At 33.6% G+C, this 24,091-nt stretch overlaps 4 protein-coding genes across 4 annotated transcripts in view; 1 reads left to right on the forward strand and 3 right to left on the reverse strand.

Moving 5' to 3' along the window:
• LOTGIDRAFT_237433 (hypothetical protein) overlaps positions 1–7,119 on the reverse strand; it is a gene marked incomplete at its 5' end in the record, with an annotated part of 38,506 nt that extends 31,387 nt beyond the window's left edge. Inside the window, 2 exons of the mRNA XM_009046795.1 lie at positions 154–228; positions 7,035–7,119. Of these exons, the coding sequence (XP_009045043.1) occupies positions 154–228; positions 7,035–7,119 (160 nt within the window). The remainder of the gene's footprint in view (positions 1–153; positions 229–7,034) is intronic.
• Positions 7,120–9,273: 2,154 nt separating this feature from the next.
• On the forward strand, positions 9,274–10,195 carry LOTGIDRAFT_136530 (hypothetical protein; the record flags this gene model as incomplete). Its single annotated transcript, XM_009046796.1, has 3 exons — positions 9,274–9,362; positions 9,611–9,731; positions 10,052–10,195. Coding segments are annotated over 3 exons (354 nt in total), but the record flags the coding sequence as incomplete, so codon positions are not given.
• Positions 10,196–16,018: 5,823 nt separating this feature from the next.
• Positions 16,019–19,108, reverse strand: LOTGIDRAFT_136495 (hypothetical protein; the record flags this gene model as incomplete). Its single annotated transcript, XM_009046797.1, has 7 exons — positions 16,019–16,241; positions 16,533–16,637; positions 16,883–16,935; positions 17,566–17,694; positions 18,008–18,145; positions 18,478–18,542; positions 18,982–19,108. 7 exons carry the CDS (start codon positions 19,106–19,108, stop codon positions 16,019–16,021), a joined length of 840 nt encoding a protein of 279 aa, XP_009045045.1.
• Positions 19,109–20,243: 1,135 nt separating this feature from the next.
• LOTGIDRAFT_136528 (hypothetical protein) lies at positions 20,244–21,776 on the reverse strand (the record flags this gene model as incomplete). Its single annotated transcript, XM_009046798.1, has 1 exon — positions 20,244–21,776. A coding segment is annotated over one exon (1,533 nt), but the record flags the coding sequence as incomplete, so codon positions are not given.
• Positions 21,777–24,091: the final 2,315 nt, after the last annotated feature.

Here is a 24,091-nt window from a genome sequence, read left to right on the forward strand (position 1 = left end):
ATAGGAAAACTTATAGCTACTATAGTTATCATTCTGATTGTGTATTTGTGAAGAATAAACATGTTCTCAGATATGAATTAAATTCAACACTCATGGAGTTTTCAATGGCCATTATATAAACATCATGTACTAAATCAAAATGACAATACTAACCATGTGCTTGCTGTTTAGCATAGGGTGTAAGAAGTCTGGAGCGTTTTTTCTCATATCCTTTTTGTGTTATATCACCTACAATTAGAAAGATTATCATCAATGCACTATCACATAAAATTTAGTAACTGACTGTAAAGGGTAAAATTTCTAATGAGATGTAATCAGTCATTGCATGGTGTTTAGGTACCTTTGTGCCAGGACAACCAAAAACCATAGAACTTTTAGACTAAAGGATTGTACAAAATCCACAATTGGTCCTAAACTGAAACCCTGAAAATGACAATATTTTAACATTTCACTGTTTATTTTTGGTTGTAGGGATCTAATAATGAAAAGTGTTATGGATAGTTAAAATGAGATTTTAAAAAAAACTTCATCATTCATCACACACAAATTAGTCAGGCTTATGAAGTCAAATCCAATATAGTATCGTGTCTACAACTCGTCCTCAGTCAAACCTCTTGGCATCGATCTTTCCCAGATTATCCGTGCATATTCACTGCTGGGTCAACTAGAAAAAATGAAAACCTTATTCCAGTTCACCAGACTTTCACTAGCCAACCAACATCACGGACAAAACCAAGCAATTGACATTCAAAACTTGCTGTAACTGACTGTTACACTATAAACTGTATGAATTTTACCATATCAAAATTTTCAGGAAAGAAAGAGTTGGATGTAAGAGACAAGGTAATATGTAAGAGATAAAATGTTATAATTGATAGGGAACATGTTTAACAGGTTTACCTAGATGTTACCTGACAAAGTTAACTCTACAAACATGTTTATTGACAATCCTCATCATATACCATACACTCATATTACATCCTTATTTAATTACACACCTTTCTTATACTTTAATTTTAATACTTATTCATATACCTTACACTAATACTTCATCTTATTACAATTCTTTCTTAAAATTTAATTTCATAAGCTTATTAAAACTCTTTGAACTAGTCTGTCAACAACGTAAACAAACATTACAATATATAATTACTTATTTGCTCCCTTAACCTTTTTTTTGTTATGTTAGTCAACTTGCACAATGTGTCCATTGCAGTTAATACAGATGGTCTAAGAACAGTTCTTTAATTTAAACAGACACTGTTCTCAGCACTTTTCTGTGGAACTCTTCTAAAATCAGTCCTTCTTGTATACAAAAATTGTAGCCTACTGAATGACCAAACTGGTAGCCAAAGGGCAACACAGAATGTCCGTTTTAAGAAGAGTGTAAAATCTCATCAATCTAAATAACTCTAATTATAATTATTATTCACATTGACTAAATTTAGATGTAACCAGCATACTCTATCATAATAAAAATAAGTAATACATCATATATACCATACTACAATCAACCAGTAATCTACCCATTAAAATGTTGTTTATTTAGTGGGGAAAGAACTTAAGAAAATCTACTAAACTTTGAAGACACTCTTCTAAAGATTATAAGTTTTTATAGGAAAAGTTTCACTGCATAGCCAATAATTCAAGTTTTTTAAACATTTTTGTGCATCGGGGAAACAGATAGGAGCTCATCCATTTTTACGATTCAAATTGTCAGTCATATTTCTGGTTATCTTGCATTTCCATTATCATTTTATTAGAAGCTTTTGCACTGGTGATGTCATATGCAGTAATTAAGAACGATGCAAAAAGAAGCAATTACTGGCCTAGATTCACATCAAAAACGTACACCTCTACAATCACTTAAACTTGCAATAATGATCCTGATGATAATGATTCATTAAATCATTATTTTCTTGGTTAGGTTTAAAGGGACATTCGGCTTTTTTTGTTGGTCGAAAACATTTTTTGCTCAAATTTGTAACAACTGTAAACCAAAAATCCAGTCATTAATTTTTTAGTGCCAAAACTTTGCGTAAAAGAGTACGTAACCTTTTAAAGTTCGTTATGCTTTTAACAAGCTGTCAGAAAACAGAAAAACTGCTTAATCAACATTTAGTACTCTGTTTTTATATCAACCCTTTTATAACAAATGTAGTTTGATCAAGTAGATAGAATAGATATAAATGGCATACTTTAAAAATATTTTCAGGTATAATGATATAATATAATCATGACGTTTTTGATAATGAAAATGTTTTGCAAAAAAGGCGGAATGCCCCTTTAATTTAGTAAAAAAAACATAGTATGAATCATTTTTTTACACACTACTGAGCAAGATGACAATAAATCGCTCATATGTGAAATTTCTCACTCCTAGATTAAGGTCATCCCTTTTAATATCCTTAATACAAATGAGATCATGGGGGGATATACTCCATGTGGGCTTTCAAGACATAAAATTCAGTAGCAAATAAGTAACAATTCTATGTGCTTGGTATTATTAAACAAAGGGAAAGGCTTGAAATAAGTGTACAGACAAGAAGATTGTCCTGTAAATTTCCGAAAATGACTGATACAAACTAATTTGAGCCGTACATTTTTGTCTGGTATGAAATGGATGAAAAAATATTTAATATATGAAATTTCAAATGTCCTTCCCTAATTCTGGTGTTAATTGAAGCCTTGACATGGGGAACATGTCACGACATTTAAAAAAAACTTAATGTGAGAATGTTTCTAAGCTGGAAGTGGCAACAGTTTTCACTTCCTGATTACAATTGTCAATTTCACATTATTTTTTGGAACTTAGATGTAAAATTTCATTTGTGAAAACTGAAAAGTGATGCATATACGAATACGAGTTGGTCAAGTATTTATTCAGACGACTATATAGATATCTGAAATTGAACGACAATACATAGCTGAAATTGAGATATAACAGCTATTAACGGAAATATTTAGATAACTGAAATTGAGCTTTATCAGCTGGTAAAGTAAATATCAGATGTCTATAGATAGCTGTAATAGAGCTTAATCAGTTTTTCAAGTAATATACAGAAGAGTAAAAGAATAGCTGAAATTCAGCTAGACCTTAAGACTAATGATAATTTTTCACTCTACCCAACAATCTTTAATGGAATGTTTACAAGAGCTTTTAACACTAAAGGAAATTATGTCTTTAAGCCGAATATGGTATGTCAATATACATTTTGAACCTTAATTCATGCAAATGTTGTAAGTACCAAAAAGCTAACACTCTAATATTTTTGACTTGATAAGTTATTATCCAGGAAAATTAAAATTCAAAGTCAATATCACTGAATAAATGTTTTTTAAAAGTTCTAAATTTAATGCAAAATTTTTCTTTAAAATGTAAGTGAAAATAACCCTGTAAATGAGTTTGGCCTTCTAAAATTTATTAAAAGGATTATTTAAAGATATTTTAAGTTAAAACTTTCAGATGAGGCAACTTGGGACACATTCTCTTGATTTTACAGATAGTCTGTGTAGATGTATTTGTGCACCTCAATATCTCAACCGACTTTAAATTTCTTGCATTATCTACAGCTATTTAAAAGGCTGGCTTGTGAAACACTATGAGTGTTTTTTTTTTGTCATTGAGAAATAGCACACTTGTGAAATATTTGAGAATAGGTCTTATCTAATCTAACAATAGGCTAAAAAACAAAATATATGTAAGTAACATGTAAATTAAAAGAAAAAAGGAAGTTTATTTCAGCAAACAAAAGTTTATCATTTATTGCAGGTTTTTTAACCATTAATTTTTTCCAAATTTAGATATGAATAGGTCATAGAAAAAAGGTGGTACTGTTTTTATGAAGTCAAGTATGACTCTTAATCATATGTTTTTTCATTGTACATATTCAAATTTCCTAATTCCATATTGCCACTGGTAAATTTTAACAAATTCCATATTGCCACTGGTAGATTTTAACTAATTCCATATTGCCACTGGTAGATTTTAACTATGTCCCAAGAAAAATAAATAATACCATGCAAAAGACAAGTTTTTGGTGTCAATCCACTTTTGTTCTCAGAGTGTTTTTTTTTGTCATTGAGAAATAGCACACTTGTGACAAAGTTTAGAGAAAAATAGGTAAGGTCTGTAGTAAGCTTATATGACATGATATCCTTCTAAGAAACAAACAAATATTTTGATATAAATTTGGAAAAATATGGTCAATTTTTTTCATTTTGAGGAAAGTCTCAAAATTTCATTGTTATTAAGACATTATTACAACAACTTATTATAAGATTTAATACCAATGGTATATATCAAGATAAGAATAACAGACAGACAGATAGACACAGTTATCATACTGTTACTCCATCAGTCTCTAATACAAATATTTATACTCTTATCATCAAACAGTTTATCTTAATGTAATCCCATACTTATCTAACAAATATCTAATGTGGAGGAAGGGGGCATTTCCACAGAATTGTCAAGGGGGTACACATGCAACTCTTTCCCTAATATTCTAAAGGTAAAGTACCTCTTAGGATGACCAACAAATTTTAATTTTGAAACTTGGCCAAAACGAGTCTTTGTTCATCAGTGGTGTCAAAACTATAAAACAGAATCCCTAAATTCAATAAATTCATAACACTAAGTAATTTTGAAACATGCTTAGAAGTGTGTTTCAATAATTATTCAGTCTTATTTAGAGATTCTATTAATTAGTCTTTTCACCTGGTAAGTTCAACTGATGAACACTTGTGGACCAAGTTTAAGACCTTGAAATTTATGTTCATTCTTCTAAGATGTAGTTTCCTTTAATTTGTAACAAGATTTGGAAAAAGGGGGGCCTCTTTTCTGCCCCTGTCCCCATTTAAGAAATAGAACACCACTGCATATATCTAATTTCACCATATACTAATGTTTGTTCTCTTCCTTCAATAGTCAGTTCCATGCAAACCAGACTTGCTTTGAGTAAATATACCATTATGTTTGCATTACAACTGTGCATTATAAGACATCATAGTAAGTTAAATAAACAAATACTTAGTCATGTAAACAATATGTAACACATGTCATTTATCACTGAAATATCTCACATAATATAACATGAATTTTAACTGACCAGTGAGTCATAACACAACACCTCCATTTCCTTTCTAGTTCATAGATCAACAACAATTACTCACACCAACCAAACATTGCTAATTAAAAATCAGCCCAATTAAATCAAAGAATTCATTGTTTTTGAGTTTTCCAAATGCTTAATCAATCAAAAAACACTTCCATTATCATCATCTTCAAGCAGCAGGTTGGCCAATTCATTATAAGGTATTTCAAAAGCAAATACCATACTAACTTTCCATGTGTCAACTTGGTGCATATTCAATTTCATGAAGAGGCTTCAAAAGGGTAAGTCTACTCTCCTGAATGGATTAGGTCAGGTTTTCACGAATTAGGCCTAAGTGATGTTACTTTGCAATTTTTTCAGCTGGGTAATTTATCTCAAAAAATATTTTTGTGTGACCCCCAATAAGTAACTGGAACACTAAAAACATCTAAAGTTAAGATCTCAAGAATGAAGTTTTAGAGAACTTCGCTTTCTAAATTTTTCAAACTTTGAAAAGAAAAAGTAAACAACCACTAAGAAAAAACTATTGGCCTTCACCATTTCCTTTTCTATCTCAGTCTGATTCATTCTGGTCATGTTTACATTCAAACCTGATGTTTTTGTCAATGTTAATGAGGGCTGGGTTTGACCCTCTCTTCCTAATCTCTTAGTTCAATACAACGTAGGTTGATAAACAGGATAGACTATATCATTAGTCTTGTTCACTAACACAGTTTGTTGGATAGCTGCAGCTCTGTCAGTTAGAGAGCAGGATATATGTTTATGTCATGAAAATGATAGTTATTAAATCCTACTGTCTTTGCACATTCATTGGTAAATCTAATCTTTGACAATTTCATTTGAATATCAGTTTCAAAATAGTACTGACAATACTGACATACTTAGACTAAGCTTATATACGGTACTAAAAAAAACAAATTTGACATATGATCTTTCCCATCAAAATCTATACAATACAGTCAAATAACCATACACAATAACAACAGTTGCAAACCAGCTGTTTTCATCTTTGTAACATCCAAAACAAATGTAGACTGGCATAGTGACAAGGCATAGTGATTTATCATCCAAAAATATTTATTTAATTTGAGAAACTCAGCAACCATCTACAAGTTCCAACATCTTATTTTGAGAGGGTCAAAAAGATATAAATACATACTGGTACATGACTGTATTGTCTGAGCAAAGTAAAAGAAAAGTTTTTGAATTGTTTTCATTATTCTTAAGAGAAATGGATTATCAGACTAAAAGTACTACCGGGTACTGATAGTCTTTAAATAACTTTGATTCCGTTTTTTTGTAAGTTAACAGAAAAAAATACGTCCAACCGAATATTCTTAAAATCTCCAGAAAAACCATAATTGTTTGATACCAGCCTAGCATTTTGAAGGACACATTAAAAAAATAAGATTATACCATGTAGATCTGCTTGCATAATCCTCAGTGAAAATGGAACAATTCTCTCTGATCCTCTCCTCGGGGAATAGCAGTCAAAATAATCTGTCTGAAACTTTTATTATAAGATCAGAGTTTCTCAGATTTTCCTCAGATATTTCATGCCTTTAAAGTCAATTCAACATTGCTCTCACACATCCATGGTCAAGCTTTTAAAAGGATAAGTCTATATTTATGATAAAAGTTCATCCTACTTTTGACAATAATAGAGTCAATTTAAATTTGAAATGAGTCAGTGCTTGATTGGTGAATAAGGCTTGACTTGATAATTCCTAATAAATAAATCACATTAAGAACTCTAAAGCTATTATGCAGGCTATTATTAAAATACATCAACATGTGAAATATTACAATGGACTTGCAGAAGATTCTTTTGTTGTGTCAACAGTGATCTTCTAGGCCCAAAAATAATGGAATAACAAAATAAAGGAAATTTATGAAAAGATCTGTCTGATACCATACCTTCTGAGAGTTCTAAATCTAGTTCTGCAAGCTTTTCACGAACGTCATCAGGAAGTTGAGATGCATCAATATCAATATCAGCCATTTTGATTGACTTAACTTCTCGATATTGTCTTTAATTCATGTCTACATTATTTTCATCTTAAAAACTTCAAGGTTCGTCGCCATTTTTCTGCACACCACACCTAAGTCTCGCGATAATTCACGAGAAACAGTATGGCGGAGCTCGCTTGACAGATTTCACACTCTTGAAGAAATAGTAGTTTATTTCGTTTTACCTTGAAAGAACAGTCTTGATTTTAATTTTGATTACAGCAAACATGTTGCCTCTTTGGGATATGCCACCGGATCCAGATAAGCTATCCGGAGAAACCTTTTATGAGGTAAAATATTTTGTTCCAGAAGCGCCAAAAATTCCTTTCATGATAAGACAGGCGTATGTGCGGATCACGTGACTAATCTTTCAGTTTATATAGAATGAGTAATCCTAGAATGTTGTGTACAAACATTTCACTTTTGCAATGATTCAATTTGATAGTATTCAACTCTCAAAATCAAACTGAACATAAGATATCACTTTGAAATTTTATTTTCTGCACTACCATACTTATTTACTTAGCCCAAATTTCCTTCAGGGTAGTACAGTCAAGTAACCTAATTTCGTGGAAACCTAGTATTCGTGGATTTTCGGAAATGATTAATAATTTACATGAGCGACCTTGCTCGACCTCCGCATTAGTTTATTTTAATAAAAATGGGTTTTCTGTACAATGTCAGCTAGTAGAATGAATCCAGTAATTTCAAGCAAGGTAACATGTATTACTGTATACTTTGACAAATACAAAATGGCGGATTTCACTTATTACCAAACGTCATCATTTTTTATCGGCCGAATTTCATTATAATCCCGAGCGGTAATCGGAATTCCAAGTGTCGCCTGGTAGAATATAATCCAACGAATGAAGTCACGTGATCAACTAGCGGATTCCGTGTCAGCAGAAAATTTCTATGGAACGCAAAGTGGACCATATTCCTATGTTGTTTCAGTGAATTTTAGCAATAAATCACGCTACGTATCCAATTTTGTCAGTCACTATTTTTTTTTTAAGCCGTGGTTCTTTGAAGGAATTGTCACTGGTTATAATGAATTGATATTAAAGATAAATACTAAGAGAAGTTAATTATACCACCCGGTATCCATACAACGTGTTTTTCTAGGCTTATTTATAGATCAAACATTGTACATGAAAATAGGTGACGCATTCTGCCGCAGTTCCCGAGTTGGTTGCTCATGAAATATGGGTCAAACTGAAGGATTCATTAAGAAAATCGAAATAGACCAATTTCTATTATTTTGTAGAATATCTGAGGAAACATCTAAGACATAAAAAATTTTTTTCCTTTTTTTAACTTTGACGAAATTCGGTGTTGAATCCTTATATCCACGAAAATAGGTTACACCACTGTACCTAGCCTAGCTATGTCTAAATGTTGACTGTTTCCTAAGCAACAAGAGTATGAGTTAAAATAATTGAAAGTATCAAATAACTTGAACAAGTAGGCCTACTGTAAGCCACCGAACCTAAGCCTATAATAACTATAGGTGTATGATGTTACGGTTAAGCTTATAATATGATATAACTTGATCATATAACAAGCCTGCTAAGGTATATGTACTTATCTATTGTTAGAACTTATGCTAGTGTTAAATGGAAGTTTCAGTCAAAGATGAATTTAAGGAAGAGTAACCACATTTGAGCTCTTTTGATTTTTGTAGACGTCTGCTTTTAAAATGAGATCAAGGTTTAGTAAGACACTTTACTGTGGTGAAGTTGATGAAGATGACATTACAGATGATGATTATGATGATGATGAAGATATAAGCCCACCACTTCCCTTAACAGGTATGATGTAGACCAACATCTCTGTTCCTACCAGGTCCTATGATGTGAAATAATCAAGACTTCAAATGTTAAATTTCATTTTTAGAACGCAAGTTTTCTGGGATTTTCAATAGGTTAAAAGCCAAATTTGTCTTAAGATTTGGTGTGTAAACAAGGCTGAACCATTAATGACATTATCAGATATTCACATAGTACAACAATTCAGCCATTGGCCTTTTGTTAGGCTAGAGACACTCAGTAAATTTTTTAATCATACTGCAACTTGATAGTCAAGTTTGCTAAAAAAAAAAATTGAATGGTTTTTTGAATGATTACCATGATAACCTTTCTATCTAATTTCAGATATTGCTGTAGACTATTTCCAAGATGTTGCACCCCGGAAATTTGGTCGTGTTGATCGTATCTTGGCATCATCTGTTACCAGGTAAAGAAACGAAAATTTTCTCTAGTGACTGTGACCTTCTTCAATCCAGAACCATGTACAGTTTAGAATAAAAAAAGAGAGTCCAGGCTAATGATGCTGTCCTGGTAATTTATTACGCACTGCATATCTTCATTAGTTTTATCAGGTGCAGAAAAATAGGACGGCTGGCCTGGCTAAGTGTATGATTCATTATATATCATTATAAGCATTTGATTATATGTTATGATGAGAATTTGTTTTATTTTTAGCCGAACTCGTGCATCTCCATGTTCTGTTATGATGAGTATGATATATGCTAAACGACTCCGCCATAAAAATCCTGCTTACTTAGATCACATGTCTTCATCTGATTTATTTCTGATTAGTATGGTGAGTAAAAATGTCATGAAATTGAATGTTTTAAAAAAACGAACCACTAAAGTACATAATCATAAATGAGGGAGTATTTCATAATGAAAAGTGGTAGGAGGCTCGAAGAATAACCATATGATTCAGTTCCAATATTTATATCATATCAGTGGTTATTTCCTTTTTATCACTACAGTCTGATAAAATTGCTGGAAGATTAGAGATAACCCATGATCACCATTTGTTTGATGTAACCAAGCAAATGACGTCATGTATAGATTCCAACGTTCTAACAAACTGTCTTGTGAACTTAATCAAACAATATACAATATTTTTTTTAGATGATGGCTAGTAAGTTTATTTATGATGATGGTGTTGAAGAGGAAGTGTTTAATGATGAATGGGCCGAGGCAGCAGATTTAGAGATCTCAGAAATCAACAATTTAGAACAGCAATTTCTTCAGGCTATTGTAAGTAATAGTTAAATCATATGAAAAAACATTTATGTGATTAAGTAGTGGGTGGGAGGGAGCAAGGCGAAAAATATCATCTTAATTACTTAAAGTCTTACTCTAGCTCTCGAAAAAAAAAGTGTCCACTTTTAGCATTTAGCCAATGCTGATATATAAGAGTTCAGAAGTGTTTCCATCATTTTGTAAATATATATATATGAATAATTGCTATTTTGTAGGATTGGCAGCTATTTGTTAAACGAGAAGAATTCTTTCATCTCGTGAATAAAATAGAACAGAGGTAAATGATAATTTCCAAGTACACTCTAGAAGGCACAATTCTTGAAGGATCTTGGCGTTTGTTACTTTGGCTATAAATCATTTCAGTTTGAATTTGATTTACAACATCCTAATAGTACAGTGGATCATTATTTGTGAATATCATTTTATAGAGGGAAATTTTCAGTCTGAAATGTGGGTGCAAATGTAAAATTTCCAAACCTTACATTTATATGGACTCGAATTCATTCTAAGGCAATAAGGATGCAAATGAACAAATTAATTTGAATTTTTGTGGAATGTTGCGAAAAAACAAACCAATTTGTATAATTTTCAGGATAGCATTACAACAAGCTATAGATAGAGGATGGTTTTCGTATACAGATCTATCTGTATTGATGAGGAATCCTGATTATGATGAATTGTGGAGTAAAATTGGCACATCTTGGTTACAGGTATGTTTTCTCTTAAATAGCCATATTTAATGATCTCATTTGCATTGATCTTTCCTGGACTACCAGTACACATCTACAGTTGTTCCACTAGAATTATGAGGAAATATGACTTTTTCAAGGTCACCAGACCAGATCACACCTTACCTTACCTTGTTTAACTCAATGTCATTTGTATTTGTAGGTTGTTTTCATTAGTTCAACAGCATACCTAGCTGGAGTTTTGGTTGTTGTTGCATCAACTATAACAGCCTTACAAGTGTCTTCAACTCTTACAATAGTTGGTACAGTGTTACTGTCACAGTCCTCTGTTACACAGTTTCATCCAGTTACTGGTCCTGTTCTACCAAAACCTATGGTATCAGTCACCAATCTGTCACCTCAGGAAGTTGCTCCAAATATGTCACATTTCGACCAGGACTACCATGTAGATTCTCTACATCAGTTGATCTCCCATGACAACAATCTTCTTGAAACTCTTCTCCAAAAACTGTTAGCTGTGATGACACTAAAGGAAAACCTTGTTAAATTCGTCTTTGCTGTTTCGGATAACTATTGCTCGAATACTCAAGGAAAAGAACTTTCGAATAATCTCAACAAGTCTACTTCAAGTGATAAACGATCATGTGGAATAGGAAATAGTGCTGCTAAATTGTCAACTAATCATATTACATGTTCAAAATGTAAAATGCAACAGTCGCAGAAAAGTTTCGAGAATGTCCCAGGACCACTGTCATCTGCTAGTCTGTCTGCCAGTCTTTCCCTACGTGCCAATTCTGACCACGGCAATAGTATACCACTCAATGGTCAGTATCAGTCTTGTTGTTGTGAAGAGCCACCTGGGTTTATACCTGGGTTGGTTGATGCTAGTTTAAGTTTTACTACCCGTTCTTATATACCAATATCTGTTGGTGCCTAGAAAGAATCAGATTTTGCAAATGCATGAAATCATGACATATTTAGTAAAGATGTGCACAAGTAACAGAATTTTGTCTGCTAAAAACTTTTCCAGTGCTGTAGACTGTTAACATATTTTGTAAACACAAATTTAAACTTTAAAAAAAGAAATTTTAAGGGAAAACTTTAAATTCGTATTCTTATTGGTCAGTGAAAAATTTTTCAAGTATGATTTTTTTTCTAATTACAAGCATTTGTAAAATCTAACTTTCTAACACCATCTCGCCAGTCAACAGTAAAAAAAAACTTTCTGTGTGTCAAAATCCATTTTAAAAATATCCCGCTATAAAAACTGTGCCTTAAAAAAAAAGAATTGGTGACAATCGTAAATCTAAATCAAATTTTTGGAACATATTTCGTATTTTCAGCATTTTTATAAAATTTGTGTGAATAATTTATATTTTTTGATGTTTAGAATCCACACGTCTTGTGATGTCATAAAACCAAAGAACTATTTTCATACTCTGAATAAAACCTTTATCTTTCAGATGTGTCTTTAATATTTTTAATTATTGATTGAACCCACCTCCTGCTCCCTGTTGGTGGGTGATCAATCTAGATCAGTTGCGTAGATATATTCTCCTCCTTCCTAAATAAGAAAATTTCCCAGGAGGAGAGACCCCATCATCCCGACCATATCTAATGCCCTTAAAACCCACAAATTGGAGACCGTGTGCTGGGATAGATCATCATATTTGTATTTTAATGTGGGATTTGCCTACATTGTGATATTGTGGTCTGATTAAGACCCTTCTTGACAAGAGTTACTTTCATTAGAATCAAAGAGACTTGCTTGCCCTTACGCCTGTCTGTCGTAAGATAAGTCCACAGAGATATGAGTTATATGTATAAAGCATGGATGAACATCGAAATCTGTGTGATTTATATCTTGAGGAATCATCCTCAACACCAAAAAAGAAACCCCCACAGAACAATGTGTAGTTCGAGCCTTGAGAATTGTCAAAAATTGGTGTGGATCATAAAAATGACAATTTAACAAAATGATTTTAATATAATAATAATTATATCTTCTACAATAATACATCAGAACATATCACAGACTTACAGCAACACAATAACATCAATACACAATAATCTAAGAGTGTTCACAATAAAACTCATTACAATATTAATAAAGTAAACTTACTCACTGAAACACTCTATTTTGGTAAAAACAAGTGTTATATTCAATAGTTTAAACTTGTCAATTTTTACAAAAGCCTTTTATAGTCCATCTTTACAATGTCAAGGTATTATGAACTTCATATTATACTTTGACATCACCAGGCACTTTTCTTTTATTCAGGAAGTTTGGAAATGCAGCGTTATGATTGGATTGTACGTTTGCGAATACAGCCTATCAAAGCCCTCGACAGAAAGACTGTAAACAAGGCTGCACTAAAATTCTACTAGTTCTCATCTGTCTTGACTTAGAGAAAGAAGTTAAATTTTTCAACAAGGCAATGGATGGGCTAAAATTTTCACATAAATTATATATTTTTTTAAAGCTTGTCGGCTACTATAACTATCAACAAGAAAAGAGCCTAATGATATCAAGGTATTACACATAGTTGGTAATACGATTCTGAAGATGCACAAAACTTATCAAGGACAGAATAAAAAAGCTAGGGCAAGAGTTCAGATTTGTAAGATATGTATCAGCAAGTCACAGCCCAAGATGTCAATAGTCAAACAAAACACACACACTTTGACAAATATTAAACACAATTATGAATATTAAACGCTTTCACTTATAATGCCTGTATATAATCTTACATTCTGTATTGTATTTTTAACCAAGCCAGCAAAATATGTATAAAAATGAACTTGAAGAGATATCAAAACACTAACAAGTGGATGTGTATTAATATCTTTGCTCCAAAATACATTTGGTACAGTTTTATTGAAGATATTGTATTTACATATTACGTGAATAATTAAAAGGAATAAATATTGAATGAAGTTATAAGAAGTCATTATCAAGAAGTCAAAATTAAATTGATTTCATTAACATAACGTATATATATATATATATAAACACACATTATTAATTGCACAAAATTATCAGGAAATTAAAGGGACAGAGTCATCTAAATATTTTAATATTTTATGAGCTTAATTTCAGTTTTACTTCATAAATTTGTGACATGCAGTTCTCCTTGATCTTTTCTGGTCTCATTTACAGCTGGGTCAACTTTTATACGTAAACTGAGATTAGAACACATGACTACCATATGTTTGACTGCATGTAAAGATTCCAACACTCTAAGCAATTGTGCTACAGCCCATCCTCAAGAATTGTCTTTGGTCCTGAAGTTCTTTGTCAAAATTGCCCTGAGCTATTTTCATAACTGTAGAGCTAGATGTCACATTTTGAGTCTGAAAAGTGTTACAGAAAGCTGATATATAAAATGTTGAGATGAATATATTCGATATTGTAAAATATTACACATAATATAATTAATAATAACAAACAAGTTGTATTGTTAAGAGAGTGCTCAATGTTTAGTAATTGTAGAGTAATAGATATAGAGATATATTATTTTAATGTTATATACAATAATGCCTTTTACAAGAATACACTTGGAACACAGAGCATAAGAAACTAAAAACTCACGATTAAAAGATTAAAGATAATATCGGATTAGGACTGAAATATTGGTGGAAGTTGATTTAGAATCTATATAGCATATTTACATTTTCTACTAATATACTATACTATACTACTGTACTATTACTACTTTTGATTTATTTGGCCCAATGAGTTAAACACTAGTTTGCTTATCTGTATGTCAAAGGTTCATCCTTGTTTCCAAAAAGTATAAGTGGATGAGTGAGTTAGAAAATCTAGTCCAGCATTCCAGGCCTGGCTTTTCCTATGGAGTTCCATTGAAAAAGGTCACTTGCAAATTCTTTTTTTGGGATGCTAGCTTTAAAATTCTATAATTTGTGTGGATACATTACACAAGCAGAGGCCCTATAGTTGTCAAAATGTTCATATATACCTAGAACAAAAAGTTAAGTACCACCAGATTTTGAACCATTGTTTAGCAATGAATATTGCCCAGAATATACTGAATTAAAGTTAGTGGTGCTTAACTTTTTGTTCTACGTATATTTACTTCTTATCCTTTTGTATGCTCCACAGTGGATCTAAACTACTTAGAGGATCTGATGTATCCAAATTGTCTTTTATTGATGTCTTCTTTGTACTTGAAAAACTTGCTTTTGTGATGCGTTTTCTGCCTTTATCATTAGAATCCAGAGTGAAAGTGTTGGGGTTTTGCAAGTCTGCTAAAGGTGAAGATTTAGCTTCCACTTTACAGGAATGTTGTGGAGAGGATTTTGAATTAACAGAACTTAAAGATCCAGAACTCAGAATAGATGAGCTGGAACCAGATCGACTTCTATTTTGGGGACTGGGTGATCCATTATCTTGAGAAATATTATCAAGGTTTGTTTGAATCAAACTGTTTCCTCCAATCACATTGTCTGTTTTTGATTGCTGCTGAATAAGATCTGGCAGACTTGACAAGTTGTCTCCTTTTGTTGGAGAGTCAGTGATAGTTGTTTGGCCTTGAATAGAGGATTTTTCGTGTTTCTCTCCTAAACGACCAACATTTTGTTGAATTGTTTGTAAATTAACTGAGCCAAGTACAATGTCGTCTGCAGGCTGGCTGTGTGTAGCAGGAGGTTTAGGTTTCTGTTTGGAATAATGAGGATTTTGCACTAAAATATTTCCTGAAATGTTAAAAAGAACCATACTTCATATAAGAAATTTCACTCCTTTCTGTACCAAATCTTATGTTGTAAAAGCCTCATTGCCAAGAACTCAATTAAAGCATGACACGTTTCAGATATAAAATCATCATCAATACAGCTGGTTTGGAAACAACCTAACAATATTTGAGACTTGAGGTACATGAATTAAGTTAGATAGAAAGATACAACTATCCACTCTACCAACTTGTTCCAGGTAAATTTCTTACAAAACTTACAACTTCAAAAGGTTCAAAAGGATACTTTCTACCAGCTAGTTCTTTTACCAAACCTCATTGATTTTTTCTAGATTATCTATACCAATCTACAGCATTAATCAATTTCTACATTACCAAACAAAAGACTTGTAAAGTTTCCAACATTCTGACCAACTTTACAAGGGACTAAATCAACAAAGCACAAAAAACTCACTTCTTTTGAGGAAATCTTCGGCAAAATATAACAGAGCCTCATAAGCAAATCTAAGTTGTTCTGGGTTTTGAATGCAGTTTTTACGTTTACTAAGCATACGTTTGGTCAGTATTGGTATATCTATTACACCGTTTCCATGTAATATCTCCTGCATACCGGTATATATGAGTAGAAACGTACCACTTCGTCCAATACCATTACTATAAAAATAAACAACATTTAACACTTAGTTTTAGTGGAATAGTAAAAACCACAAACGTCTGCGTGAAATTGGAATGGAGCAAATTGATGCTATTAGTGTCCCTGATACACATTATAAATCTAGAAAACCAAATAGACTAAATACAAATTATTCGAGTTGTCATGAAGCATGTCAAAATTTGAGAAATTTGATAATCAATCAAATATCGTAATGAATTGAGACAACGCTAGCATAGATTTGCTTCGGCTTCTATTTATTGAAAGTAAGCATGTCAAAAATAGATACATACCCACAATGCACTATAACAGGTTTCATTAAACTGCGTTGTTGTTTATAAAATGTATGAGTTTCGTTAATAAATTTTACTATATGTGACACATCATCTGGGAAACCACTGAAATATACAATTTTACATAAATATTCCACCTAAAATATTGTACAATAATTTTACGAAACTGTACATTGTTCAAAATTATAAATTAAATGCTTATTAAATACAAATATACAAATTGTGCAAGGATGTGTTTCAGAGAAGCAATCTTCATTAAGGCAGTTTTTTGGAAATAATAGTTAACTTTCCAATATAGCAACTCTAGACATGGGACCCTGGTAAAAATGTCCTAAGGTACTAAAACTCACCTGACTGGCCAATGTTTATATAATAAATGTACTATAGTACGTCCTTGTTTAGTCTGAAATATTGAATCATGAATATTTATTACATCATCAAATTTTAATCATATCAAAATGGCGCTTTAAAAAAATTACAAAAAAAATTTGAGGGGACACATGATTCTTTAAATGTATCTTAATATTGATGACACATCATATGTCTCAGATTCCTTTATTTTTTACATATAAATACAAAATGTACTGGTTTACAATTTATTTTCAAGCTTTTACCGGTCTTCTTGTATTTTGTTCACACAACTGACACCCCCTCTTGTCAATGCAAATCCTTTCCACTTACTTGCCATCTAATTGTTCTGCCAAAAATATTCCGCCATATGCATTTTTGGTTTACTGAAGTTGTGTGCCAAAAGCCAAAGAGTATTTGGCAAAAATCGATTGCTCAAAAATTTTAATTTTCATCCAATCAAAACCTTGAATCTACTTAAGTGTGGTGTTCCCTATTCTATATTTAGATACCTGCTTTACCTCTTTTGTATATTGCACAGTGAATATGAAATTTGTATACTTTTTGTGCATAACTTAACTAATGTTATGTTCTCTCAAGAGAAGTGATTTATACCTTGACCAACAACCTTCCTATGTTAAATACAATCTACATTATGTAAACATGCCCGTGTTAAATATCCTACCTCAGTATGTAACATATATACAATTCTTTCAGTCCATAATCCTTTATATTTCACACTTTGTAAGTTTAATATTATCTGTCCATGTTCCATTGCCTTGCCCTTTTCTGTTGGCCAGTAAATTGGATATTTCTATAACATATAGAGAGGTAAAGATTTTTATTCTCAGAAAGTGGTTGATCATGAACTTTCAAATGAATGCACCTTAATTTCTCTCAATCACAGAACATTTGAAACGATGATTTGAAACAGCATACCCAAAATGTTGGATACTATTTTGATGTGTTCTATTTGCTCCTCAGCCTGTGATTTCGTAATTTCAATTACATATTTTTTTTATAACCACTTTCAATGAAATGTTGATAGGCAAACTATCAAATTCTGGCTTTGTATTACATATACAATACAAAAGATTTGGGCTGCAATAAAAAGAATTTAAACTGACCTTTCCAGTTTCATATTCACTTGTTATCATGACAACCACTTCTGTTCCTTGTTCATACACCATAGCCCAGAAATCAGTGGTAGTTACTGGTAATGGTGTCTGGGTTGTAATAAATTTAGGACAAGATGGAGCTAGGTCCTGAAAAATTATTTCATTATATGGTGAATCATCACATAAATTTCTTTTTCAAGAATTTTTTTCAGGTTCATGTTCAAACAGTTAACATTTTACACGAACATTTACTGACAGCGGAAGAATTGTGCTAAAATTCTTTCTCCTTTTGTAATTGTACACACATTCATCAATGTTTGTTAACATGGGACCTCTACTAGACATTTATACCATGACCGACAAAAAAAATAAAAGGTCTCCACCTATGCTGGGATTGAACCCCAGACATTCAAGTAAATGAGCTAGTTATTAATTCAATGAGCCATCAGGCCCCGATTTTTTACCAACGAAAAACTCACGTTAATCCAACTAGCATTAATATAATCATCTTTTACTGTTGATAACATTACTCTTGTAGCATCATCTATAAATAGAATATTACAGAATTACAATACAACCATAGTTCACATGGATAACAACAGCATAAATTATGCTAAAATGATATGTTATTTATTATCAATGAAAATTTCAACCAGCTCATCCTTAAAGGAATTGTAAAGTGGTTTTCTTAACTTTCTGTAAACACTGATATCATCCATTTGCATCATTTTCAGTCAGACATCTGTAGATCTTGCAATTCTATTAAAACAAAGCATTATATGACAAAGCTATAGCAAAGGACCTAAAACATTATTTGAGATATTAACATCATATAGGGTTGAGCATTCTATAATTACATGTACAGTAAACACTGACCACTCTAAGCCCCTGGACCACATTCACTTGCCTGAACCCCAGTCTGCTACTGGGTATATTGAGGTCTTCCCATTACTCATAGATACTAGTATCAAGTTTTAACTTACAAGGCATGATATCTTGGTCTCTATTTTTCATGGGATAACATCTAGCTATTGCTATAGAGTGCTTCTTAGACTCTTGTTCTTGAAAATCCATTAATTCCTGGAGAGAGAATGGGATTTTAAAAGACATGCCAAATCAGGATTAGAATTTCACTGAAACGATCTTTTTCATATTTTCTGATGAGATTTGCATCACTCACCACAGATAAAGATAAGGATAACTTAGTTTCACAAGGATCCTGTCAACCTGCTGGTCTTTCCTGGATTATCTGTACCCATTTACAGTTGGGTTGACTGAAATAAGGAGGAAAGATGAAGTTTGCAAAGAATAAAACACTTACCCTCCATATTGTATCAACATGTGAAAGAGCACAAGCATTACTGGATGATAATTCATCAACTCTCTTCCCAAACCTCTCCACATCCATCACCAGCTTACTCAGAGCAGCTTGGGAAGAATAGGGATCTTTGGACTCTGGAATCCCTCTGTTTTTCATTGCTTCTTCTTTTTGCTGTTGCTTCTCTTGGGCTGTTAAAACCTTGGGTGCTATCACTGGATCTGGAATGGCTGCTTGTTTAACACTATCTGGACTTGAAGACAGAATTTCATCGAGAGAAGAACTCTGCCTAGCCAACCCAACAGAACTACTTGCACTAGCAGCCACATTGATTTGAGAGGCCGCTGGACTAGGTAAAGGTTCCTGTGGAGACAATGGCAGTTTGGTTTGATCTACTGCTCCTTCTGGAATCTGAGGAATAGGCGTTGTAAATCTTGGAGTATTGGGCATCACTGGGACTGGAGATGGAGCAGGTGAAGGAGCTGGAGAAAGCGGTTGAAGCGGTTGCTGAAGAACAGGTAACTTTGCTGTTGGGGGAGGCATTCTTGATCCTACTGGTGGAATAAACTGCTGTTGGTAAGTTGATTGACTACCAGATGGAAGTACTCCACTGGGCTGATTTGTTGGAAATCTTGGGTACTGACTTTGACCAAGGGTTTGATTCTGTTGGGATTGGCTTGATGGGCCAGAACCTTGAGGTCTAGGAATGAACTGATTCTGGTACAGAGTTGGATTCACTGGTTGATTAGACTGATATGCTGTTGATGTTGGTACCATTCCCGATTGTGTAGCAAGTGGCATCCAGTTTTGTCCTCTGGAACCAGTATTTGGAATATTCTGACTAGTGTATTGCTGAGCTGACAGCCCAGATTGATTCAAACCCATTGCTTGACTAGAATGTGGTATGTTAGGATATGATTGCCCCAACTGCCCTGGCTTCTGATGAAAGCCTTGGGAAGCTGGTAATGATTGGGCTGCAGTTGCAGGTTGTTGCATTGATGCATACAACTGTGGGGTTTGCTGATTCTGGAACCTCTGACCAGGCTGTTGGGTTGATGTCCTATCATAAATATTCTGTGTTGAAAAAGGCACTATTCTTGCCGGTTGTTCTTGTCCAGTGTAATTTTGATTCTGTGATACTTGTTGGGTGGTTGTGTACTGACTGTTAGACTGGTTTGGATTTGTCTGTTGAGGATTTGGAGCATGTTTCATCATGGGGGTACGATAGGGCTGTGACATATGAGGCAACTGCTGACTTTGATGGTGTGGGCTTATGTTTTGGGGCTGTTGGTAAGGGTATTGTGTTTGGGAGTTACCAAAAGCTTGACCAGCTGAAGTCTGATTAGAATAGACAGGTTGTGTTGGCTGTTGTGAATTCTGGTAAGAATAATTTGGTTGTTCCATTTTGTACTGATGTGCAGGTGATATCTGCTGTACCCCAGAAGATTGATATCCTGCAATATTTTGGGGTACTGGTTGACGCTGTGTAGCTCCTTCAAAAGATGTATCAGCATAACCAATGTTTTGATTGTACTGTGTATTAGATACAGGTGGATACTGTGGTCTTGGGGAAGCTGCTGGAGAAGGTTGTTGAAGGTTTTGTCCACGTTGATAAGAGGATGGACCTCCAGGTAAATTCTGTTGCTGGTTCTGAAGAAACTGTCCAGATGGACCTTCTGGTATATTTTGTTGTTTGTTCTGAGGGTACTGTCCAGATGGCACTCCTGGTAAATCCTGTTGCTTGTTCTGGGCAAACTGCCCAGATGGAGTTCCTGGTAAATTCTGTTGTGGGCTCCGAGGATATTGTCCAGTTGGACCCCCAGGTATATTCTGTTGCTTGTTCTGAGCAAACTGCCCAGACGGACCTCCTGGTAAATTTTGTTGCGGGTTCTGAGAATACTGCCCAGGTGGCCCTCCTGGTAAATTGTGTTGCTGGTTCTGAGGATATTGCCTAGATGGACCTCCTGGTAAGTTCTGTTGCTTGTTTTGAGGATATTGTCCAGATGGACCTCCTGGTACATTCTGTTGTTGATTCTGAAGATATTGTCCAGATGGACCTCCGGGTAAAGTCTGTTGTTGGTTTTGAGGATACTGTCCAGAATGGCAGGGTTGCTGAGTAAAACTTTGACCAGGCATCTGGCCCTGGATATTTTGATGGGGTAACTGACCCCCAAATTGTGTCTGTAATGGCATACCAGTGCCTGTTGGATAGGATTGGTTCATAGCCTGTTTTGGTTTCTGGTCTCCCTGCACCATTTGCTGGTTTTGAGAATGGTAACTTGCATTCTGGCCGTAGGGAACAGCAGGTTGATTGTAACCTTGTTGAGGTTTATACCCTTGACTTGGATTTTGGGGAAGTTGATTGACATTTTGAGAAATACTACCAGTGTCTGATAAAGCTGGGCTTGAAGTTCTTGAATCTTGTTGACTCCTTTGTACACCTTCAGAAAAGTTGGACATTTGCAATCTTTGAGGGTATCCTGGATCATAAGAACTTACTTGAGTGAGTTGGAATGGAGTTTGTGGATTTGTCATATTTGAAGAAGAGCCAAATGACTGAGATCCAGTAGCCTGATAACCCTGCTGTCCAGTTTGCGGAAAGGTCTGGTATGTTCTTGACGGTTGTCCTTGTACTGCATTTTTTGGCACCTGCTGATGATGTGGAGGTTGAGAGAGTCCAAAATGACCATGCTGACTTTCATTTGTGGGTGACAGTACTGGAGTATCTGCAGAAGATACAGTAGATGTACTATCCTGTCTATACATCTGCTGTCGAGAATTTGAAATATTTCTTTCAGAATACTGACTTATATTGGTATGGAGCTGTGAGCTGGTTCCAGGTATATATGATGTGGGTAAGTTACCTGGAAAAGCCTTATTTTCATAACTATATGCTTGTGCAGCCACATCAGGCATCTTAGTACCTTGGATAGTTACATCTGGATCAGGTAAATTCTGCATTTGAAGAGCTGGATTGTAATCCAAGCCTGGGGGGAATTGCACTGGATCTGGAACATTTGAATTAGACACAGGAAAGTCAGCAGGAGGAATGGCTGCTCCTGCTTTTGATTTTGGACCAAATGTTGCAGGCTTCATAAAAGGAAGATAGTCTTTAAGTTTAGGTCCATCATTTGATGGCAATGTAGGTTGTGGTGAACTTGGAGCAGGTGATGAAGGTTTTGGTGCTGAAGGCCTAGAAGGTGGCTGAGCTGAAATATCAAATCAGAATAACTTTGTTTTCAACAAAACTACTCAAAAACTAGGAATCTTAAGGAAGGTTGGGACCAGATTTGTCGGATGATGGATTAACATTCAAATGATCACGGTGATCCAAAATACTTCATCTTTAATTTACATACCTTTGGCAGCAAATCTGGCGTTAATTTGATCTCTTTCTTCTTGTTGGACTTTACAAACTCCTCTACATCTCTGTAGTAATCTGTTCACTGTTTCCTCTAACTTCTTATAATAATCTAATCCTTTCTGACTCTTAGCCATTAGATCTTCATAAACATTAAAGGAATTGATTAATTCTTTAACTCGAGTTTCACGTCTAAAATACAAAGTATGGCTAGTTTTAGTTTGTAAAGAAAATCATAAAAACAACTAAAAAATTCAATACTTAAGCTTGTAGTATATTATACTTACCTAGAGCTTCAGTAGTATCTTGTCTTATAGTAGCATACTTAGCATTACAATCTGTTAAAGCTTGTAGTATATTATACTTACCTAGAGCTTCAGTAGTATCTTGTCTTATAGTAGCATACTTAGCATTACAATCTGTTAAAGCTTGTAGTATATTATACTTACCTACAGCTTCAGTAGTATCTTGTCTTATAGTAGCATACATGGCATTACAATCTGTTAAAGCTTGCAGTATATTATACTTACCTACAGCTTCAGTAGTATCTTGTCTTATAGTAGCATACTTAGCATTACAATCTGTTAAAGCTTGTAGTATATTATACTTACCTACAGCTTCTGTAGTATCTTGTCTTATAGTAGCATACTTAGCATTACAATCTGTTAAAGCTTGTAGTATATTATACTTACCTACAGCTTCTGTAGTATCTTGTCTTATAGTAGCATACTTAGCATTACAATCTGTTAAAGCTTGTAGTATATTATACTTACCTAGAGCTTCAGTAGTATCTTGTCTTATAGTAGCATACTTAGCATTACAATCTGTTAAAGCTTGTAGTATATTATACTTACCTAGAGCTTCAGTAGTATCTTGTCTTATAGTAGCATACTTAGCATTACAATCTGTTAAAGCTTGTAGTATATTATACTTACCTACAGCTTCAGTAGTATCTTGTCTTATAGTAGCATACTTGGCATTACAATCTGTTAAAGCTTGTAGTATATTATACTTACCTACAGCTTCAGTAGTATCTTGTCTTATAGTAGCATACTTAGCATTACAATCTGTTAAAGCTTGTAGTATATTATACTTACCTTGCTACAGCTTCTGTAGTATCTTGTCTTATAGTAGCATACTTAGCATTACAATCTGTTAAAGCTTGTAGTATATTATACTTACCTTGCTACAGCTTCTGTATTATCTTGTCTTATAGTAGCATACTTAGCATTACAATCTGTTAAAGCTTGTAGTATATTATACTTACCTTGCTACAGCTTCTGTAGTATCTTGTCTTATAGTAGCATACTTAGCATTACAATCTGTTAAAGCTTGTAGTATATCATACTCACCTAGCTACAGCTTCTGTAGTATCTTGTCTTATAGTAGCATACTTAGCATTACAATCTGTTAA

The sequence above is a fragment of the Lottia gigantea genome, assembly GCF_000327385.1.
Source record: "Lottia gigantea unplaced genomic scaffold LOTGIsca_107, whole genome shotgun sequence".
NCBI classification, from domain to species: domain Eukaryota; kingdom Metazoa; phylum Mollusca; class Gastropoda; family Lottiidae; genus Lottia; species Lottia gigantea.